General features: G+C 38.0%; 1 protein-coding gene across 2 annotated transcripts in view; it reads left to right on the forward strand.

Annotated features, from left to right (window-relative positions):
- Window positions 1-15,907, forward strand: part of LOC121672925 (DNA repair protein RAD51 homolog 2-like) — a 59,398-nt gene extending 43,491 nt beyond the window's left edge. Inside the window, exons 4-7 of one of the 2 annotated variants that reach the window (XM_042045851.1) lie at window positions 2,473-2,589; window positions 8,062-8,198; window positions 14,210-14,329; window positions 15,601-15,907. In XM_042045851.1, the coding sequence (XP_041901785.1) occupies window positions 2,473-2,589; window positions 8,062-8,198; window positions 14,210-14,329; window positions 15,601-15,832 (606 nt within the window). In that variant the 3' untranslated portion in view covers window positions 15,833-15,907. The remainder of the gene's footprint in view (window positions 1-2,472; window positions 2,590-8,061; window positions 8,199-14,209; window positions 14,330-15,600) is intronic. The other variant, XM_042045852.1, reaches the window with a different exon arrangement.
- Window positions 15,908-18,457: the final 2,550 nt, after the last annotated feature.

The following is an 18,457-nucleotide window of genomic DNA, read 5'->3' on the forward strand; positions in this document are numbered from 1 at the left end:
GGGGAGGGTGCAAGAACGAAACGCGTTAGCTGCAATGCAGTGGCGGCATTTTCTTATCTTTTTTGAATTCACGTGAAAATGTCTTTTAGAACAGAGAGGATACACACAGTTCTGACCCCATTCAATGCAATCCCCTTTTTATTCCTGACAAAAATAATCCATGTCAAAGTTTATTATGTGTAATTGGCGTAGTAATTGTAGCAGTAATTCTGTGAACCTTTAAATTCACTAATATGCTGCAATAAAGTTAGTAATAGAAGAATTAATAACTTGTACTGAATGTATTTAAAGCTAGCTAATTACTAGTTTTTCACCAGTAACTGTTACTAATTAATAAATTGGAGAGAAGTGGAAGTTTAAACAGAGTTCTAGAATTTGCTTTTGCCTGTCATCCACTCTTCTCTATTCAATCAAGTTTCTTTGCTGAGAAGCCTGGCGAATGCTGAAGTTTATCAGACAGCAGTGGTCAAGGTCTGTTAATAGAGAGCGAGCTGACAGGTGATCAGCTGTGTAAGTGCCTGCAATACAGAGCTGTGCTTCCAGAAACAGATGTTAGCTGTTTTTAAGGGATGTGAATTTAATCTTTGCAAGCACAGGATACCAAATGGACTTCATGTCTGAGTGAGTGATGTAGCATCAATACCAATGTAGCAAGAAGGTTTGACAATACCTTTGAGTAAAAAACCCATCTAAATAAATTAAATAATAAGAGGTATAAATAAGGGGAAGATACTGTCCGGATATAACATTGGAAGCAAAATTTGAGAGTATGCCAGGATACACATTAAAGCCCCAATTTCTGGAAAACTTGCCTTCCATTATGAAGTATAGAGTGAGGACTACTGAGCTCATCAGAGAGGAAGTTAGTTTAGAGGTGACTTGATCACATTGTAAACTGAGTAGAAAAAGATAATCATGTTAGAGACCTTCTAGAATCTAGGTGAACAAAAAGCTGAGCAAGATTCAGTGGCTGGAAGATAAATTTAAAAGTAAATCCTTGAAATGGGAAGAAATAAGAAAATCTTTAGAAACTAACAGAGGGTGTGATTGGAAAAGCTTGTCTACAGATGTTATAATTTTTCATTGACTCTTGCTTTAAGGATTGAATTTTTTTAGTGAAAGACAGTCTTGTTCAACTTTAATTTTGTGGGCTAAATCCAGAAAATGCTGGGTAAAATTTTAGAGACCATGTAAAGCAGGAAAGAAAGAATAGAATATTCTTTCCATGGTCTACAGTGTTTATTTGCAGTTTACAAGGTTGAAGTCCTATCAGAGGTTAAATGAAGAAGTGATTAAATTAAAATGTTTCAAATCCTTCTACATTAGTTCATGTGTTCACTCTTAAAGTTTGCAAACTCCTCTCCCTTTTGAGTGAGGTACATGCCCTTGGTTATAATGGCCTGTTGTGTGTCTTGAAAGCTGTTTTGCTGGCTTGTTGTCCCAACAAATACGGACTGAAACATCTGGGATTCAATGGTGTGGTTATTTCCTTAGTTATCAATGATTTCTCTGGAGGTGCTTCCATAGTACATTGTATTCCCAGCAGAGTGTCTTAACACTGGAATGAATCTGATGCCTGCATTTCTCTCAGGCATAGAGAAATCTGATTTTCTGGAGTGGTCAGTCATGGCAGGTTATGGTGGTATGCTGTAACAGGGCTTCAAGAATCTCTCAAATCTCTGTTGTTGGGCCAGGAGCCTGAAACCTCTGGGAACTCTGTACTATAGAGCAACTCTGTTTATAGGTCTTGGGCTGTTTCTCCTAAAAATCAAACTTCTGATGTTCAGGATGCTCTGTGGTTAAGGTAGTGTCAGTTCTAGCAGAAACATGTTCTGGTGTTTCCAGATATGTTCTTTCATTTTGTTATTTTTTCTTTGTCTAGTTTAAGTTGATTTCCCAAAGGAGAATAATTTGTAAAAAACACAGAATTCTAATCTTGGACCAGTTTGTCTAGTCAGTTGAAGAACTAGGAATGCCAACCATTTTCAGTTCTGTACCTGTCCTGTCTTCTTGACAAATCTTCCTCACCAAAGTGGAAAATTATGAATGGCTATAATATCAACCCAGGCTTATTCAAAGACTCAGGAATCTTTAGGAAACGTTTCCCTTAATCCATGTAGTTGCAAATTGGTAATGAACATTGATCAGGGAGTTTTACAGGTTGGAAACAAAGTTTGTTGAATAGGAGCAGAAACAACTTTTGTCACGTCATGATTAAAGGCTTATTATTTAATATTGTGGTGATGGAGAAAAAAAGACTTAAATTTACTCTGTGAGCTATAAATGGGATATAAATATGAGGAAGGATGATGAGCTAAGAGCAGAGTATAGCTGAATATAACAATACTTCTCTCACTGTTGGTGTTAAGTCATACCAGGTTGTTGAAAGCAAATACGATTTTCCTATTTCCATTAAAAAAAGCATTTTCTGATTTGCTTGTTTTCTTCTGATATTTTTCCCTCTTTTTGTAGGCTTATGAAATGAAACTAAGGAAGTGTGTCAATCCTTCTTCAGCTTTTTTATCTACCACGCTCCATAGTTTGGATAAAGTCTTGCATGGTGGAGTGCCTTGTGGATCCCTCACAGAGGTAAATTGTTTAATATATTTTACTTTAGTTGAGCATTCTACCTAGAAGTCAAAAGTCACAGATACGTTGGACTGTCTTGTGTCAGGTGCTTCAAACACTATAAAATACACAAAAATTTTTGAATGAGAACAGTCCTTGCCAAGTGCTTTTCTTTGTCTACTGTGGCAAATTGTCACAGCAGAGGAATAAAAATGAGACATGATGAAAATCTTACTATGAAGAAAATACTTTTGTTTTTTGCACCCTATAATCAAGCTAGATTGATTTTGATCTATGATAGAAATGACTTATGAAATCTAACGGTGATTTAAAACATGCTAGAGTTCAAGCAACACTGAGTTGAGACTAAACAGTTTCTGCTCTAGGATCTCTTATGTAATGAGGGGCTATTATTTTTTAAAGATTCTGAGTATTTCTTTTTGTGGACAATGGAATACACACCATACAGGTTACCATAAAAATGTTTAAGAATGCATCCATGAACTTAAATTGATCTGTCAGAATTAATATTTTCTTCATATCTAGACCTAGCTTTGTTGTCAATTTATTGTAAGAAATTTGGAGCAGAAGAACTTAAGGTGAATACCACAAGTCTTTAAATTCTGGGAGAAACAACTTGCTATATTCTGTTTCTTTCAAGAAGAGCTGTTCCTATATAGTAGGAAGTATATGTAGTAGTGATATGTGTGGTCCTGAGATTGTAACTCTGCTGCTGTTGAGCATAGTGCCTTAGCAGGAGATGAGCTTTTGGTTCCTAAAAATATTTTCTTTATCAGCAAAGCAGTGGCTGGACTTTGTCTTTTCTTATGGATTGTGGTTCATGTGGTCAGCTGATGAAATAGCACAGTCCATGTTTGAAAAGAGATGATGCATGCTTACAGCTACAATGTAGCTTTCCAGGAATTCTGTGTGGTCCACTCACCATTCCTCACTGGCGTCAGAGAATGGCTGTTCACATGCCTATGTTGCTTAAACTTCTGAATTGTGCTTCTTTAGCCGAAGTGGAGAGCCACTGCTGCAGAGGCAGGAGAAAGAAGTAGAATAGAGATGTGTCTTTTCTGTGATAGGATGATTTGTCCTTGATCTTGTAGCTGGCTGAGGAGTGGTGCCCAAATATTTGAAATACTGAATATGAATTTTTTTTTCTGCTAAAAAAACCAAGTGAATGTGATCCTTTTGGATTCTAAGAGCCACACAGTTAATTTACAAGGCTGCTGGTAACAGTGTCATAAATATTTGTCTGTTCTTAATCCTAAATGGAGCTGTCACTCAGCAGTCAGTGCAGTCTGTTTGATGTGTTCTTGCCTGAAGACCAGGTAGAATGGCTCTAGAGCAGTAATAGAATTCAGGCTTGCTGATTGCCATGTTCTTGGCATTGCTCCAGAGGAAGATCTGGGGAAAAACAGTGGTTAACATGCTGGGAGTTTTCGGGGAGTTTAGTTGACCTTTAAGCTTTATGTTGGCTAAGTTTTGTTTAAAAGTAAGCTCTGCAAGCAGTTGATCTCAAACTATGGATGTCAAATGTAATTTTCCTGAGATGATATAAAATAATGCTCTACAGGAAGTTAATGTAAGTGCTTAATTTTCCAGAGCTACATGTTTTGTACTACCTCTTAACCTGGTTAATTATCACAATACTCAATTTTAATATTCCCCCCCAGTGATTTCCTAAAATATTTAGCTCTTTAAATATAAGAAAACATCAGTAACTGTTGATAAACTGTACTTTAAGAATAGTCATGCTCCCTATGTACCATTGTATTTAAAGTTAGTTGGGGGGGAATGAACATATTCAAAGACAGGCCAAACTTTTATCTGAATGTAAATGAAAAGCACAGCACCAGGAAAGGTAAAATTATCCTTTTAATTTTTCTTCTAAAAAAAAGCATTTCAATGTGAATTTTTTTGTATTCTAAGATATTTTGGTTAAAAATGAGAAGACCTGCCTGGTGCAGTTCTCTACAGTGGGGGATCTCACCAAGGGAGGGAGGGAGATGTTGACATCTGTGCAAAACACGTAGTGGATGAGACCAGAACTGCAAGCACTGCGTCCTTCCACCTTGAGCTTCGTTGATGACTGATACATAACTATTTACTCAGAAATACTGTAGAGATAACTAGGTAGGATCCAGAAATTTGATGAATAACTCAAAAGATAAGATGTGTCTGAGAAAAAATAAAATAGTGTATTGCTTTTTATTTGCCTTTTAGATACTCAGTGTGGAGAGCAATTACAGCACCTATTAGGGGTTTCTCAGCAAATGTAAAGGCAGATAACCATTAACTATACAGAAACTGTTTTTTTTTTCTTTTAAAGCCTGGTTCTTGGGATTTTTAAAAGCATTTATGCAAGTGTCTTGAGATCTGAAGTAGTTTAAAAGGTTGGCAGCACTCTGAGTGTTCATCAGGATTATTAAATGAAATTTTAGTAGAAAGCTATCAAGTGCCTGCTGCTGCTGCTTTGATGCTGTGCTTCTGCTGCTTTTATGCTCTACTGCAGCTTGTGAACGTTTTCAGGTCTTTTTCTTTTCTTTTTTTGGATTCTAGTGATTTTAGGATTTAACAACTTTAATTTGCTTTTTTGCAATTCACTGGAGCATAGTTGACAAGTAGATTGTCTTCTAGTATTTTTGAATTAGACAGATATTTTAAGTCTGAGAGAAGTTCTCTTCAAAAGTATGCTGGATTCAGCATTTACTTCCTTATTGGTATGGCTAAATCATTGTCTTTCTGTTACTTTAGCCAGCAGTGAGGGTGGCTGGAAACTTGGAATTTGAGTACCTTATCAGAGGGATTAAGATTTGTGGTGGTATCTTCTACAGCCAAGACTTCTTGCTTTTTGAGTGCCAGAGGGATTTGATTTGCATTACACTGTCTCAGATCATTCTTTTTCCAAGCCACTATTAGGTTTTAAGTCGGAGACTAAATCATAGCTGAAATTCTGTGGTCAGAGCTTTTGGCCAAGTTTCATGACGAAAAATTAAAATAGTTACTTTTTTTGAATATTGAAGAGTTTAATCTTCTGGTAGATAAAGAAGAATTAGCTCGTTGTGATTTCATCCAAACCCTACAGGTGTGCCAGAGAAAATAATACATAACTCATTGAAAAATAATTTATCTCTGCCTAATAAAATATACTTTTAAAAACTGTTGGAGTCTTCATGTTTCTATCTAGGTGATTTTTTTTTCAGAGCAAATTTAGAGTAAAACAAACCAAAAAAACTTTTTGCTGACATTCAATTTACATTTATTAGAGGGATTTCAAGTAGGATTCTGTTGTTCTAAACACTTGCTGAAACAGTGCTAGCTACAATAAAATGTAGTTTTATAAAATTGTTCACTGTGGATTATTTAAAAGCCTGTTTTAAGGCGCTTTAAAGGAATGCGAATTAAACATGAAGTATTGTCTTTGGGAATAGAAATACTTTCTTGCTCCACTGGCTTGCTTCCTTGTGCTGGGTCATACTGCAAGGTTCCCTCATTTTCTGATATGATGCTCATATCCTTGGACATTTCTATAGCATCTCTGCTGAATTAGCTTCTGTATCAGCCACTGAAATGGATGTTGGTTCCAGTGCAACTCCCAGGCAAGGCTAAAACTACAAATGTTTTTATGAATTATCCTCACAGTTGTCCAAACATTTTAATTTAACAGTCTGGATTGATATCCTTGCCTCATTCATTTCAAGTCGTCTTTTTAACAAGAAACAACTGGTGAGATTCATTGGCTATCACAGTCTGAGGAATGTGTATTGCCTCTGCACTTTTTATGTATGCTTTGGGTTCATATGAAATTGTAGCAGCTATTGCTGATATGATAGTTTGTAATTTATGTACACTGGCTGGGGAACAGATAATTGCATAAATATGACTGATTCCTGATCTGTAATTCACTAAATGCAGTGTGTGCTTCTAAACAAAAATCATCTAATGCTTCTCTTGCATTAAAGCTTCAAGTAGATTGATTGATATGGCTTGGCTTTCAGGCCTTGTTTAAAGACAAAAGTGATTAAAAGGATTTTAACCAACTTTAACTGTAGCTAATGTGATCCTTCAACATTTCCCTCTGTGCTTCAAGTCATGCTGCTGCTGCTTAAAAAAAACCCCATAGAAATACTGTAATATCTCGCAGTGGAGGAGTGTTTCTGCTTGAAACCAAACTACTGTGCATGTAGTCTCAAAAATCAGTTTGATTTTGAGTGTCTGTTGTAAAGTTTCTTTTTAAATTTAAAACAACAGCTCTGTATTTAGGCTTTTGTTCTGGCAGTACTAGGTGTTTTGAGAAGGCATGCTTTGTTTTACAGTTCAACCTCCCTGGAGAGACTTGCTTTTACACCTTGCATTACTTGTTTGTTGCTCCTAGCATCAGAATGAACCCATCACTGTGTTTTTACTGCCTAAAGTCACTTTGGTTTTGCTGTTTTTTGGCCCTCTTACTATTTAAGATTTCATCATATTCCTTCCCAGAAGTGGTGACAATGCGATATTGTATTTAAAGACCCTCTGTAGTAGTAATGAACTTACAATTATCTGAACACAGAGCCCAGCATTCAGATACAATCTCTGGAAGATCTGCAGTGGATAAAGAACAGCAGACTGCCATCTCTAGGAGAAAAATACTGCTCTTAGAAACTGGTGATCTCATCAAACAATGTGTTCTTTGGATCCTGGTGGTTTTTCTCTTCAAAATCACACTGGAACCTTTTCATTTGAGCTGAGTCTGCTCTCTTTGAATGCTGCTTCACCACAGGGACTTTCAGTGAGCGCACGTGGAAGCTTAGAACTGGGGAGCTGGTCTGGATCATTGCATGGTGTTGGTGTTGAAATATGGTAATAGGGAGTTAACACCAATGAAAAACCACACACTGCATACTGCAGTGTAGTCTCTGGGGCAGATAAAATCTGTCATGTATATATGTGGTTCATATTGACCATTCAGTCTTTATAAGCAATTATCCTTGTGATTTCTAGGAGACCTGGTTTAACCAAGGTAGTGATGATTCCTAAGGAGTTGTTTATGTCTGTGAGCTCTTTAGCTCTGGACTTTGTTTTCAGCTCTAAAAGCCATTGATGACGATGTCAACTGTGAATCTTCTAATTCTGCTCTATTTTAGAAGGTAGCACAGAGACAGATGGAAGAGAGCTAGGTGTCTCTAGGGAAGATCTTGTGAGATGAGGGGGAGAGTAGGCGACCTTAAATTTTAAAGGTAACAATGATGTCAAAGAAATAAAGTGTAAGCATAATGCTGTGTCTGAAAAGCTTTTTATTCTTCAGGGGATGAGTTTGTCTGCAAGGTACAGATCCAAGAGTAACTGCAAGTTGGTCTTTGTGGGCTGTGTTGTGTCTTTTCATGGCTGTCTCCTCCTTTGGTAACTGGAAGAGCAGAATTGGAGGGACACTGGCTGATGTGACTGAAATAAGAGTAGAATTATGGTGATGGATGTTATGTTGCTAATCTTTTTTTTTTCCAGATAACTAGCCCACCAGGTTGTGGCAAAACTCAGTTTTGTATTATGGTGAGTGTTCTGGCTACACTGCCTGTAAGCATGGGAGGACTAGATGGGGCTGTTATATACATTGACACAGAGTCTGCATTCAGTGCTGAAAGGTAAGATGCAAAATTCTAAAATACGCATAACTTCTTAGCACCTTTTCTCTTGGAACCTTCAATTATTTTTTGAGCAGTAATTGTGCACTTTTAAATACTGGTGGTAATTATTAAACATTCCTCTGGTATATGCAGCTATTCCGTAGACGATGAAATTAATTTAATAAAATGGTTTGCTCACCTTCCTAATTTGTATGATGTTGCAGATTCTGGTATGACAAGGTGAATGGCATGATTTTAAATTTATAAATGGTCCTATCAGTTCTGTACCTGAAATCTTGCTTTGCAGTTTGGTTTGTGGAATTAACGGGAAGTTAACTAGAGCATGTAAAGGCCCAGCATTTTGACTACAAAGGCAATGGAGGTTTTCCAGTGAACAGCGGGACTTGACATTGCCCGTTTTCCTTCAGATTTCCGTCCTGTTTCTGTTGAACGGGGCCTTGTATCCTCCTGCATTTCTGATTCCCTTCTGCATCTCCTATGTCCGTAGCAGCTATGCAGTACCATATTACCTTACTTCTGTAATGTTTCTGGTTCTTCTAATATTTCCTGCTTGGCCCATGCAGCTGAAAGGGCTCGGCTGTGCACTGCTGGTGTGTTCAAGTGCTGAATGGACAGGAGACACTCTGTGCCTTATTGCCTGAGAGTTACACGTGTGGGTTGCCACTGCTTCCCATGTTAACTGGCTGATTAACTGTTGAAAAATCCAGCAGTGTAGCTCTAATTTACTTTGCTTAGTTACCAACTTTGCTAAACTTTGAGGCTTTGATGGTTTTGGGATTTCAGTTCCTGTGTCCCTGTTGTTTGTTGTTTGGAATGAGCAAGTTCAAAAGTTATTAAGGGTCTGGGGAGGGACAAGAAGTAAAGTATTCTAATCCTTATTTGTGTAGAAAAATGGGCAGAAAGAGGTTCACTGAAATAATTCATATATTTCCGATGATTTAGTAGCTATAGCCATGGCATTAATCTGGAGTATCAGAGTAAATGTATGTCCATTGATTATTCGTTTCAAGTTATCATGGATGAGAAGGTGGGATTTCTAACCCTGTTTTTTATCAAGGTAATTTCACAAAAGTTTAAAGTATAATATATTAAAGAAAAAAATCTTCAAGCAATGGCTCTGCAAAATATGGTGCTTTCTCCTTACATACCACTTAAGTTTTGTTTCAGGTCCCTGAAATGTAAGTAGTAAAAAAAGTAGGACCTAAAGAGTGCGTTAAGACTTGTCACTTAGAAATGAATGCTAAAGAAAAGGAAAGCAGATGCACATGAAAATGAAACTGCTGAAAATAGAATAGGACGTAGAAAGGAAACATGGTGAAAATAATATTAAGGATAAGACTACTTATGTATTAAATCGTATTTAATATTGCTCAGTTGCAAATGATAAACACAGTTCCAGCAGACTGACTATACCTTATACTTTCTATGCTGCATCTTCTAAGGAGCTGAACCATCAGAGCCAGGGAGGTGCATATCCCCTTTTCCCAAGGTGTTTGGGAGCTGGAGCATTTTCCATTTGTGGAGAGACCGAGGTCTTGCTCAGTATAGCGGGGAGAAAGCATTGGGGCAATCTAACAGTGGCCTTCTCTTGCCAGTGAGGAGGCCTTAAGGAGATGGCACAGGGGTGTATGCTGGGAGACAGCAGGCATACATTGAGCTTCATTTCTGGGCTGATACATGGAGAAGATTTGCAATTCCTAACTGCCTTCGTGGTGAAAAAACTTCGCCCAGAGAGGTGGTGCTGCCACCTTGAAGACTTGTGAATTAGATAAAGACTCAAGTAACTTGTTCTGACTTCATAGCTGGCACTACTTTGAACAGAATGTTCCCTCAAAATCTCCCGAGTTCTCTTTCTAATCCGATTTTCCTTATGATTCTGCAATCCTGTATTATTAATAGATGGCAGGTAGAAGATACGTAGTTTTTGTTGTTGCTCTCAACACTTAAGACAAATACTCATTTAATAGCACCTTAATTTAAAGGGCTTGATAGAGACATTTAGCTGGCACTATTTTTATTTAACATTCAAAAGTCTCTACAGAAAGTCTGAGAAGAGTGTTTGTATCCCTTCTGCTTTGTAGGGCTGAGAGTTGCTAAGTAATACAGGCTGTAATGCTGTGCTGCTTCTAGAAAGATACTGCATAAAGCTGGGTAATTTTATTTCTTGTGATGTAAACTCTGCCTGGCAGGTCTTACTTCAGGGAAGGGAACTTTGATTCCATGAACTTTCGCAGTCTCGTTATTCTCTAACATGACAGTTTAGTTCAGTGTAATAGCAAATACTTGGAAGAGTGATCAGAATTGAGGCTGGTCTTGTAAGATACGCCACGGGTTTCTGTAATTTATGTATTTTTCCCTTGTGTAAGAGAAAGCTGTAGAAGTGCAAGTGGTGTCTGTCATTCCACTTCACCAGAACATGGACAGTAGGACTGGTAGATGGAAAGGGCCATAATAAGTGTGGAAATCAAAATTGTTGTAATCAGTTATATAGTAACCAGCTATTAACTGAAAACTTACTAGACTTTTCAGAAAGTCTGAAAAGAATTTAAGTTGGCTTTTGTCACTAGTCATACTGCTGGTGAAAAACACTAGATACAGATTTCTGTGTACCAAAGCTGAGAAAAAACAGATTTATCTATCCCATGGGCTTCTGTCCTGATTGGAGAAAACACGTTCTGTGCAATTTTTGATCTCATCATGACAAAAGGCATTTAAATATTAAAGAACTTTAGCCTGCATGGAGCTCTGTAAATAGTGCTTCAATCTCAACATGTCGTTTTAGGTCAGTGTGTATAATGATGTTCTTTGTGATATGCATGGCTGTAAGAAAGCACAGTGGCATCTCGTTTCATGCAGGCTATTTAATGGCAGCTGTAGCGGGTTGGGTTTGTAACCGGGCGGCAACACCAGTTTCGTGTAGTGGTTTGGTCGAAAATACTCATTACTGTTTATCTTCTGTGAGATAAGAATTAGGAGAAGTGCAAAGCAGGCACCAAGCTTGAAAGAATATAAAGAAGTTTATTAACAGACCTAAAAGAAGGAAAAAAAAATTATACCACCTTCAGAACTCTCCTCCTTCCCCCACCTTCCTCCCTTCTCCCACTGACAATGTGAAAAGACAACCCTTGAGATGTTCAGTCTGTTTACCACTTCCATAATAACCTTGTTCAGTCCATTTAGAAAGAGAAGTCTCTTCTTGCTCGTGCTATGAAAACATTATCACAACGAGACAGCCGCCCACTTCCAAATATTGTTCAGTCCATTTAGGAAGAGGAGTCTCTCTGCCTGCATGTGAGTCCCTTCCCCCGACTTGCAGCTTTTCCCGCAACTGCTTTCGAGGGTCCACTCTTGAAGTTTTTTGGGGTACAATTTTAAGGTTGAACCGTTCAGAAACAAAAGCAGAGGCCCTTCTCCTTCCCTGGGAGCAAAGGGTCTTCCTCATCTTCATCGTTAGGACTATCTCTGGGAGCATCTCTAGGGACTGAGGTTTTCTCCTTTCCCATTTGGAGCAAAAGTCCTCATCTGGTCCATCTCTCCCTGTCCAAACTTCTCATGAAATTACAGCTGCGTCAGCATCTGCCTATCTCAGCGCAGGTGCTTTTGCTCACGAGCTGAACACTCCACCCCCCATATCTTCATGAAATGACAACGGGATACTCTGATATATCATAGCTTCACAACAGAATTTCAGCTTTAAGCATCTCCTCTCTCTCTTCCCTCAGGTTTTCAGCTCTTCACAGCAATAAAAGGGTTAATCTCACCTCGGCCTTGCAGCTTTGCAGCTGGAATGTTGAATTTTCCTTATCGCAGTGGAGAGGGGGGAGAGCCGAGCCGCTCCGGCTGCCCACGGCAAGGCAGTGGGGGGGGTTCCACGGCTGGAACAGGTCCATCGGCTCCAGGATGGCCGTGGCCCTCTGGCCCCCACACGGGGCCCGCAGCCACCTGTCCCAGTGCCGGAAACGAGAGAGAGCTTGGGGGGGAGTTTGTCTATTCTTAAATGTGGATCACAGAGGTGATCACAACTTTAAGTGGCTTAAAGAATTGTCCATATTCAAACTGGCCAGCTGATAGGTTCTGTCAGGTCCCAGAGGAAACTGTAAGCACCCCTTAGCAAGGACATCCCTTCCGGGACTGTGCTTGCTAACCTATGACAGTAGCTCACCATTGCCCTAATAGTCTACATGATTAATTGTACAGGTGAGCAGACAAAATTCTGTCTCTGGAAATTCTGCTGGACAAGTTTAGATGTGATAAGTGATGTACCTAATGAAGGAGATTCAGGCTATTGAAATGGTTTGCTCAGGGTAGGTATATTGACATTCAAGCTTAGTATTTCTATTTTTGAACCAAATAAAACTGATTTTAATTTTGTTTTCCCTAAAATGGCTTTAACTTAGTGTTTTAATGAAATGGGCCTAAATCAAAAGCATTGAGATAACCACCAAGTTGTGCCCACAAGTATAATCCACTAGATGCCACTCTTCTCAAGCTATAGGTGGTAGGATGTGTCTGTTTAAAATACAAACAATTAAGTATTTTTTGTTACTAAAAAATAAAATCTTCATTGTGGAAAAAAATTTCTGTGTACAGATTGTAACTACAAGTTTCAAAGTGAAGTTCTTGGATTGTCTCTTTAAGGATCTAGGTGAAATTGTCTGGTGGTCAGAGGAGTGGAACTTCTTTCAAGTGATTTCTGAGGAGTTTATAGGCAGTCAGCATTTCTAAAATGCATACCATTTAGTTTCCTCAATGATTTTACGTAAAAAATATAATTTAACTGAAAACTGTTTAGTTTTACATCTGTATGAGAGATTTTTTCAAAGTCATAATTTGTGAATATGAATGTATTTTGACAACAAATAATAAATATCCAGTTTCCTCTGGCTTCTTTTGGTGTTATCACCTGTTATCTGATATACTTCCTTGGTCTACTCTGATAATAAGTAGTGGTATGCTTAGCAATTGTAATTCAAGGTTTTGAAGGGTTATGAATTTGCTAATAAGATAGTGGAGAACATTTATTCATGGAAGCCTGCATTCAGTTCTATCAGTAAAGGAGCCACTTAAACTGTTCAGTCTTTTTGTTACATCATGTCTTGCTGTTTGGAGCTGTGGTATCTGAATGAATGCATGCTTAGTTGTAGATGCCTTGGCAGCTGGAGCCTCAGTCACCTTCTGACACAATGGTGTTTACTTTTTTGGTTTTTTTGCTGCGTTCTAACAAGTGTATTTTAATAAGATTTTACAAGCCCTTTTCATAAATAGGTCATATAAACCAGAAATGGTTATGGTGGAAGTCTCCCATCTAAGTGACATTGTTCATGTTTTTAAGGAGATTATCTGTGAAAAGATTTTTACTTTGTCAGGCATATTTTCCATACATGTACTGCATGCATAAATATTTGCAGTTGAGCTGGGCTCTGTTCTTTGCAGTCCCGCTTCCATGTTCATTGGGTCTTCTAATGGTTCTTCTGCTTCTTAGCAGTTTGTTAAATTTCTGTGGTCACACAAAGCCAACTTTATGATTTCACTGCAAGATAAAGGTGAAAAGTAAGATGGTTAGAACTGGAGAGTACTTTTGTTGAAATGAAGTTAATATTTAGATAAAATAATTAGAATAGGAAAATGCTTGGTCATTGAGTAGAACCTCTGGTATAAAAGTTGAAGAACTTATTCAGTAACTAAACTTTGCAGTTTCCTTCTAGAGGAGATAGGCCCTTTCTTTGCATATGGACACGTGATGTCTTTCCCTAGTGTGCCATGGACTCAGCATCACTGGAAAGAGACCCTAACTGTTCTGACTTCCTCTGTTTCAGTCTGACTGATAAAGTATGCTTTTCCTTTTAAAAAGGTTTCCAGTCTTAGTTGGTATCTGCTTATGGCTCAGAGGTTTGCTGTATTGGCTTTCTGAATGCTTGGTGCCTTATGAGCCTGTATTATTCTTTGTGCAGTATTATGCCTTTTGTTTTTTGGGTGGTTTTTGTTTGCTTGTTTGTTTGTTTTAATAGATTGATTGAGATAGCAGCAAACAGATTCCCTGCTTATTTTGACTCGGATGAAAAGCTGTTCTGCATGACCCGTAGCATCCACCTGTACCGAGAGCTGACCTGCTGCAGTGTACTGAAGAGGTATTCTTTTCCATAGTTTAAAAAAAAAAGCAAAAAACCCACAATTTTGACTGGATTTTCTATATCAATATTTTTGTATATCAAGGTTTTGTAAAGAGTAATTAATTTATTTGAGACCTTTTCATGTGGATACCAGCATGGTGTCTAACAAAGTAACAGAAAGATTGACATTGCTCTTTTCATTTCATAACATGTGACTATTCCACTTGATGTTTTTTAATTTCTGATAGACAATTTCTATGTTATCTGATCCTTCTAAGCCTTTGAAGGGGAATGTTCAAGATACAGATATTCTCTTGGATTGTGGAGAGACCATACTATAAGAGTTACATTTTCCATGAAATAGAGTTTGTTCCTCCAAAGCAGTTTACTTCCAGGAAGATGGGGACTCCTCCAGCAGTGGAAGGGAGGAGTTGTTTAACGATCACCAGCCTGAGTGCTATTGTTGGCAGTGTTGTATTGTCATGTTGTTACCTTATGTTGATTTGTGAACAAATGTCACAATGAAAATTAATTAAGTTACATTTTAGCATCATGTTGTGTGTTTTATGTTAGTGGGAGAATTATTATAAGAATAGTTTCTTTCTAATACAGCTTTATCAGTGAACAGCTAGTAGCATATTAAAGAAACATGGAATGGCTTGGGTTGGAAAAGAGGTTTAAGATCACCTAGTTCCAAACCTCCCATCATAGGCAAGGATAGCATCCACTAGGTCAGGTTGTTAATGGCCCCGTCCAGCTTGGCACTGAACATTTCCAGGGTTGGGGCATCCACAGCTTCTCTGGGCACCTTTGTGGGTGCCTCACTACCCACTGACTAAAGTATTTCTTCCTAACTTCTAACCTAAATCTCTCTTCTTTTGGTTTAAAACCATTTCCCCTTGTCCTATCATTATCTGCCCATGTAAAAAGTCAGTCTCCCTCCTACTTATAGATCCCTTTGAAGTACTGGAAGGCCGCAGAGAGGCAGAGTTTCAATGTCCACTTTACTTGCTGTCTGCCATTCAGGAGTTGTACAGCATAGTGTTGCTAACTAGAGGTCTTCCAAAAGTTTCTTTTGGAGAGATCCTGCCTTGGGCCCACTGAGCCTCAGATTCCTTTTCAAATCTCTTTAATACATGCAGATGTTAATGGAGGTGATGTGTGAGGAGGGAAAAAGAGGGACTGACTTTCAGCTTATGAAAGGAAACTTTATTTAAAAAAATTTCAGGGTTATAAAATGGTTCTATTGTGTATATAATGATATCAGTGACTTTTTTTTTTTTTTTCAGGATTATGTCTTTGGAAGAAGAAATTATTTCAAAGAAAGTTAAACTCATAGTAATTGACTCTGTTGCTTCAGTTGTCAGAAAGGAGTTTGATACAAAACTCCAGGGCAATCTGGCAGAGAGAAGTAACTTTTTGACTAGAGGAGCATCAGTGTTGAAGTATTTGGCAGAGGAGTTCTCAATACCAGTAAGTTCTTCTTCCTTTTCTATGTTTTTGTCTTACAGTATCAAGTAATAAAATCAGAGGAGGAGGAAGATGACAGACGAAGACCAGACAATGATTCTAGTAGGAATCTTTAAGCAGGTTCCAGTTGGAATGTAATTAGGTAATGGAAGAACAGTAGTTGTTCTGCTTGGTGTGTTTCTTCTGTGATATTTTTAAAAATTTCTTAGAAATTATTTTTATTTTTTGTTAATTTGTGACTTTAAATAAGAAATTACAAGATTCCCCAGCTGTCTCTCAGTGCATTGTTTTTGTTTTTTGGTTTTTTTTCCTTAAATCCTACATTTTGTTGCCGTTAAATACTGTTTATCCTGATGGTTCCTTTGTACTGTATTGTCACTGTAACTAGTGTATACCCTGGGTAGCTGAAGATCTTTTTCTGCCTCTGTTTCTTTTACTTAAGTTAATAGAATCTCAAAAAGGCTTATGCTCTGGAACAGCATAAATTCCTTTTGTAGCTGATAATGTATGCTAACTTCTGCAGAAGGGAAGGTAACAGCTCAGCAAATCCTTGTCTGTGGACTTGCCCATAAAATGCAAAGGAAGACATGGACACTCAGTGCAACGACTGGGTAGACCTGACTGAAAAGTGCTTTAGAAGATGTAAACTGCATATGTGTTTGTGTGTGTGTTTGTTACGTGATCCACAAAGGGTCATTGCAAAAGATACCATTGAAACTCAACTCTTTAAAGTATTTCCTGGTATGGGTAACTACTCATCACTCTAGTGTAAGGAGAAGCTGTGGTAAGAATGTGAGTAAGACTGGTGGGGCCTTTTTCACTCTGACGTTCCTGAGGTCACAGAAACTATCACATCAGAAGTAGGCTGATGTAACTTAAGAGGAATGGATTTCCTTCTGCTGCGTGACTTCAAGAGTTCTGATGGAGAAGATGAAACCCTGCCTAAGTGCCTTTAAAGTTCATGTACAAAAGATAGCATCCTAGTCAGTGCACCCAGTAATGTTTATACTGCTTTAAGAAGCCTGGAAAGAATTGTGTGTAAGCATGTACACTCTGATATTTTGAGAAAATATTATGCATTCCTTTGAGAAAGGGGAGAATTTTTATGAAAAGACACTATTTTTCTCTATTTCTCCATTTTCTTCTTCTTTAGACAGCCCCAGCCCCTCCTTCTGCCTTCACTGAAATGGTGAAGCTGAGCTGCATTTGAAGCTCTGACATTTCATGCTGCTGTCCTGCTTAGTCAGAGCAACAGTATTGATATGCACAAAAATCTTAGAATTGGACATTATGAAGTAGCCTAAGACTGTGATCCTAATTCTTCCTACATAAGAAGAATATAAAGCTCTTAACATTTAGAGGTTTCATTATGTTAAAGCTGACATGTTTGCTTTGAGACATTTTCAGTACCTGATATTGAGATTGTTTCTCACTGTGAACACTTCAGCAAGGAGTTCTGGGATTTTTAGCAGGAACCTGTGCTTTGGTTACAGCCTCTGACTTTTTGAATTGGTTGATGAGATGTCTTACCTTTTAATTTAAATCTTTGAAGATCCGTGTAATTACATGTGATACACAAATACACAAATTGGAAACTTGTATGTTTTTAAAGCAACTATTGATTAGATTTTTCCAATTTATTTAATGCAAATGCACTCTGTTTTCGTTTATCATCTTTAGCAAGCATTGCTGGTTGGTTGGTTCTAGAGTATTTTAAATATTTGTTAAAATTTATGTTGCAAAATAAACTCTAGCAAGTATTAGTTAAGAATTCTAGGAGGGCTTGGGCTAGAGATTTGGGTTCTTGCAAACATGGATTCCTAAGCAAGACTGTCTGGCTAACATGCAAAATCCAGTGGTGGAGTGTGTTATGCATCAGCAACTGTTGGTGCAAACCATAAAATCAGTCTGCTGTTCCATATGTTGCATTAACTTCCCCTACAGAGTATCTGAGGTTCTCACTGTAAATAACTGTGTTGGAGTTATTTCAGATGTTTTTACTTACCTAGAAAATCATAAATATAAATTTCTACTTAAGGACATTAGTAAGGTTGCAAAGTGATTTAGATCACTAATAAATTGGACACATGAATATAATGCTTCATGGCACAATCAGTGCAGCTAAATACTAAATCGGGGAGCAATTAGGGAGACTCAAACTGAGGCTGATAGGATTTGAACTTGAAGTCAATCCTTTTGGCTGTAGCTAAAGGTCTGGTGAAAAACTTTGAGTAGTTGAACAAGGGAACTGGAAATTAGGAGATACCAGCTATAACTCTTAATGGAGCAGTACATCTGCTGTTGACAGTCCAGAGAGGGGGGTGAAAAATCAACTTCCAGAGAACAGCCTGGAAAATGAATGGGGGAGAGCAGTCTTAGTAAAGCTTCCTTTGTTTAGCTTAGCTAAGGAAATGTTAAGGGCTTCATTAGTCAATATGCACCTACTTGACAAAGAGGTATTTGATAAAAGCTCTCTTTGGCTGACACAGGTGTACCACAGGTCTGTGGCTGGAAGCTGAATTAAGCAAGTTCAGACTTCAAATAAGGGGTGTGTTCTTACTGGACTAATTAACCATTGGAATGCATTACTAAACATAAATAGCTGCTTATCATGAGCATGTTTAAGTGGGTGTTCTTCCTCCATTTCCGAAAAGGGAAATGGGTTCAAACAGGGTT

The sequence above is a fragment of the Corvus kubaryi genome, unplaced genomic scaffold (assembly GCF_017639235.1).
Source record: "Corvus kubaryi isolate FWS band 111438036 unplaced genomic scaffold, C.kubaryi_AGA036_p1.0 65048, whole genome shotgun sequence".
Lineage (NCBI taxonomy): Eukaryota > Metazoa > Chordata > Aves > Passeriformes > Corvidae > Corvus > Corvus kubaryi.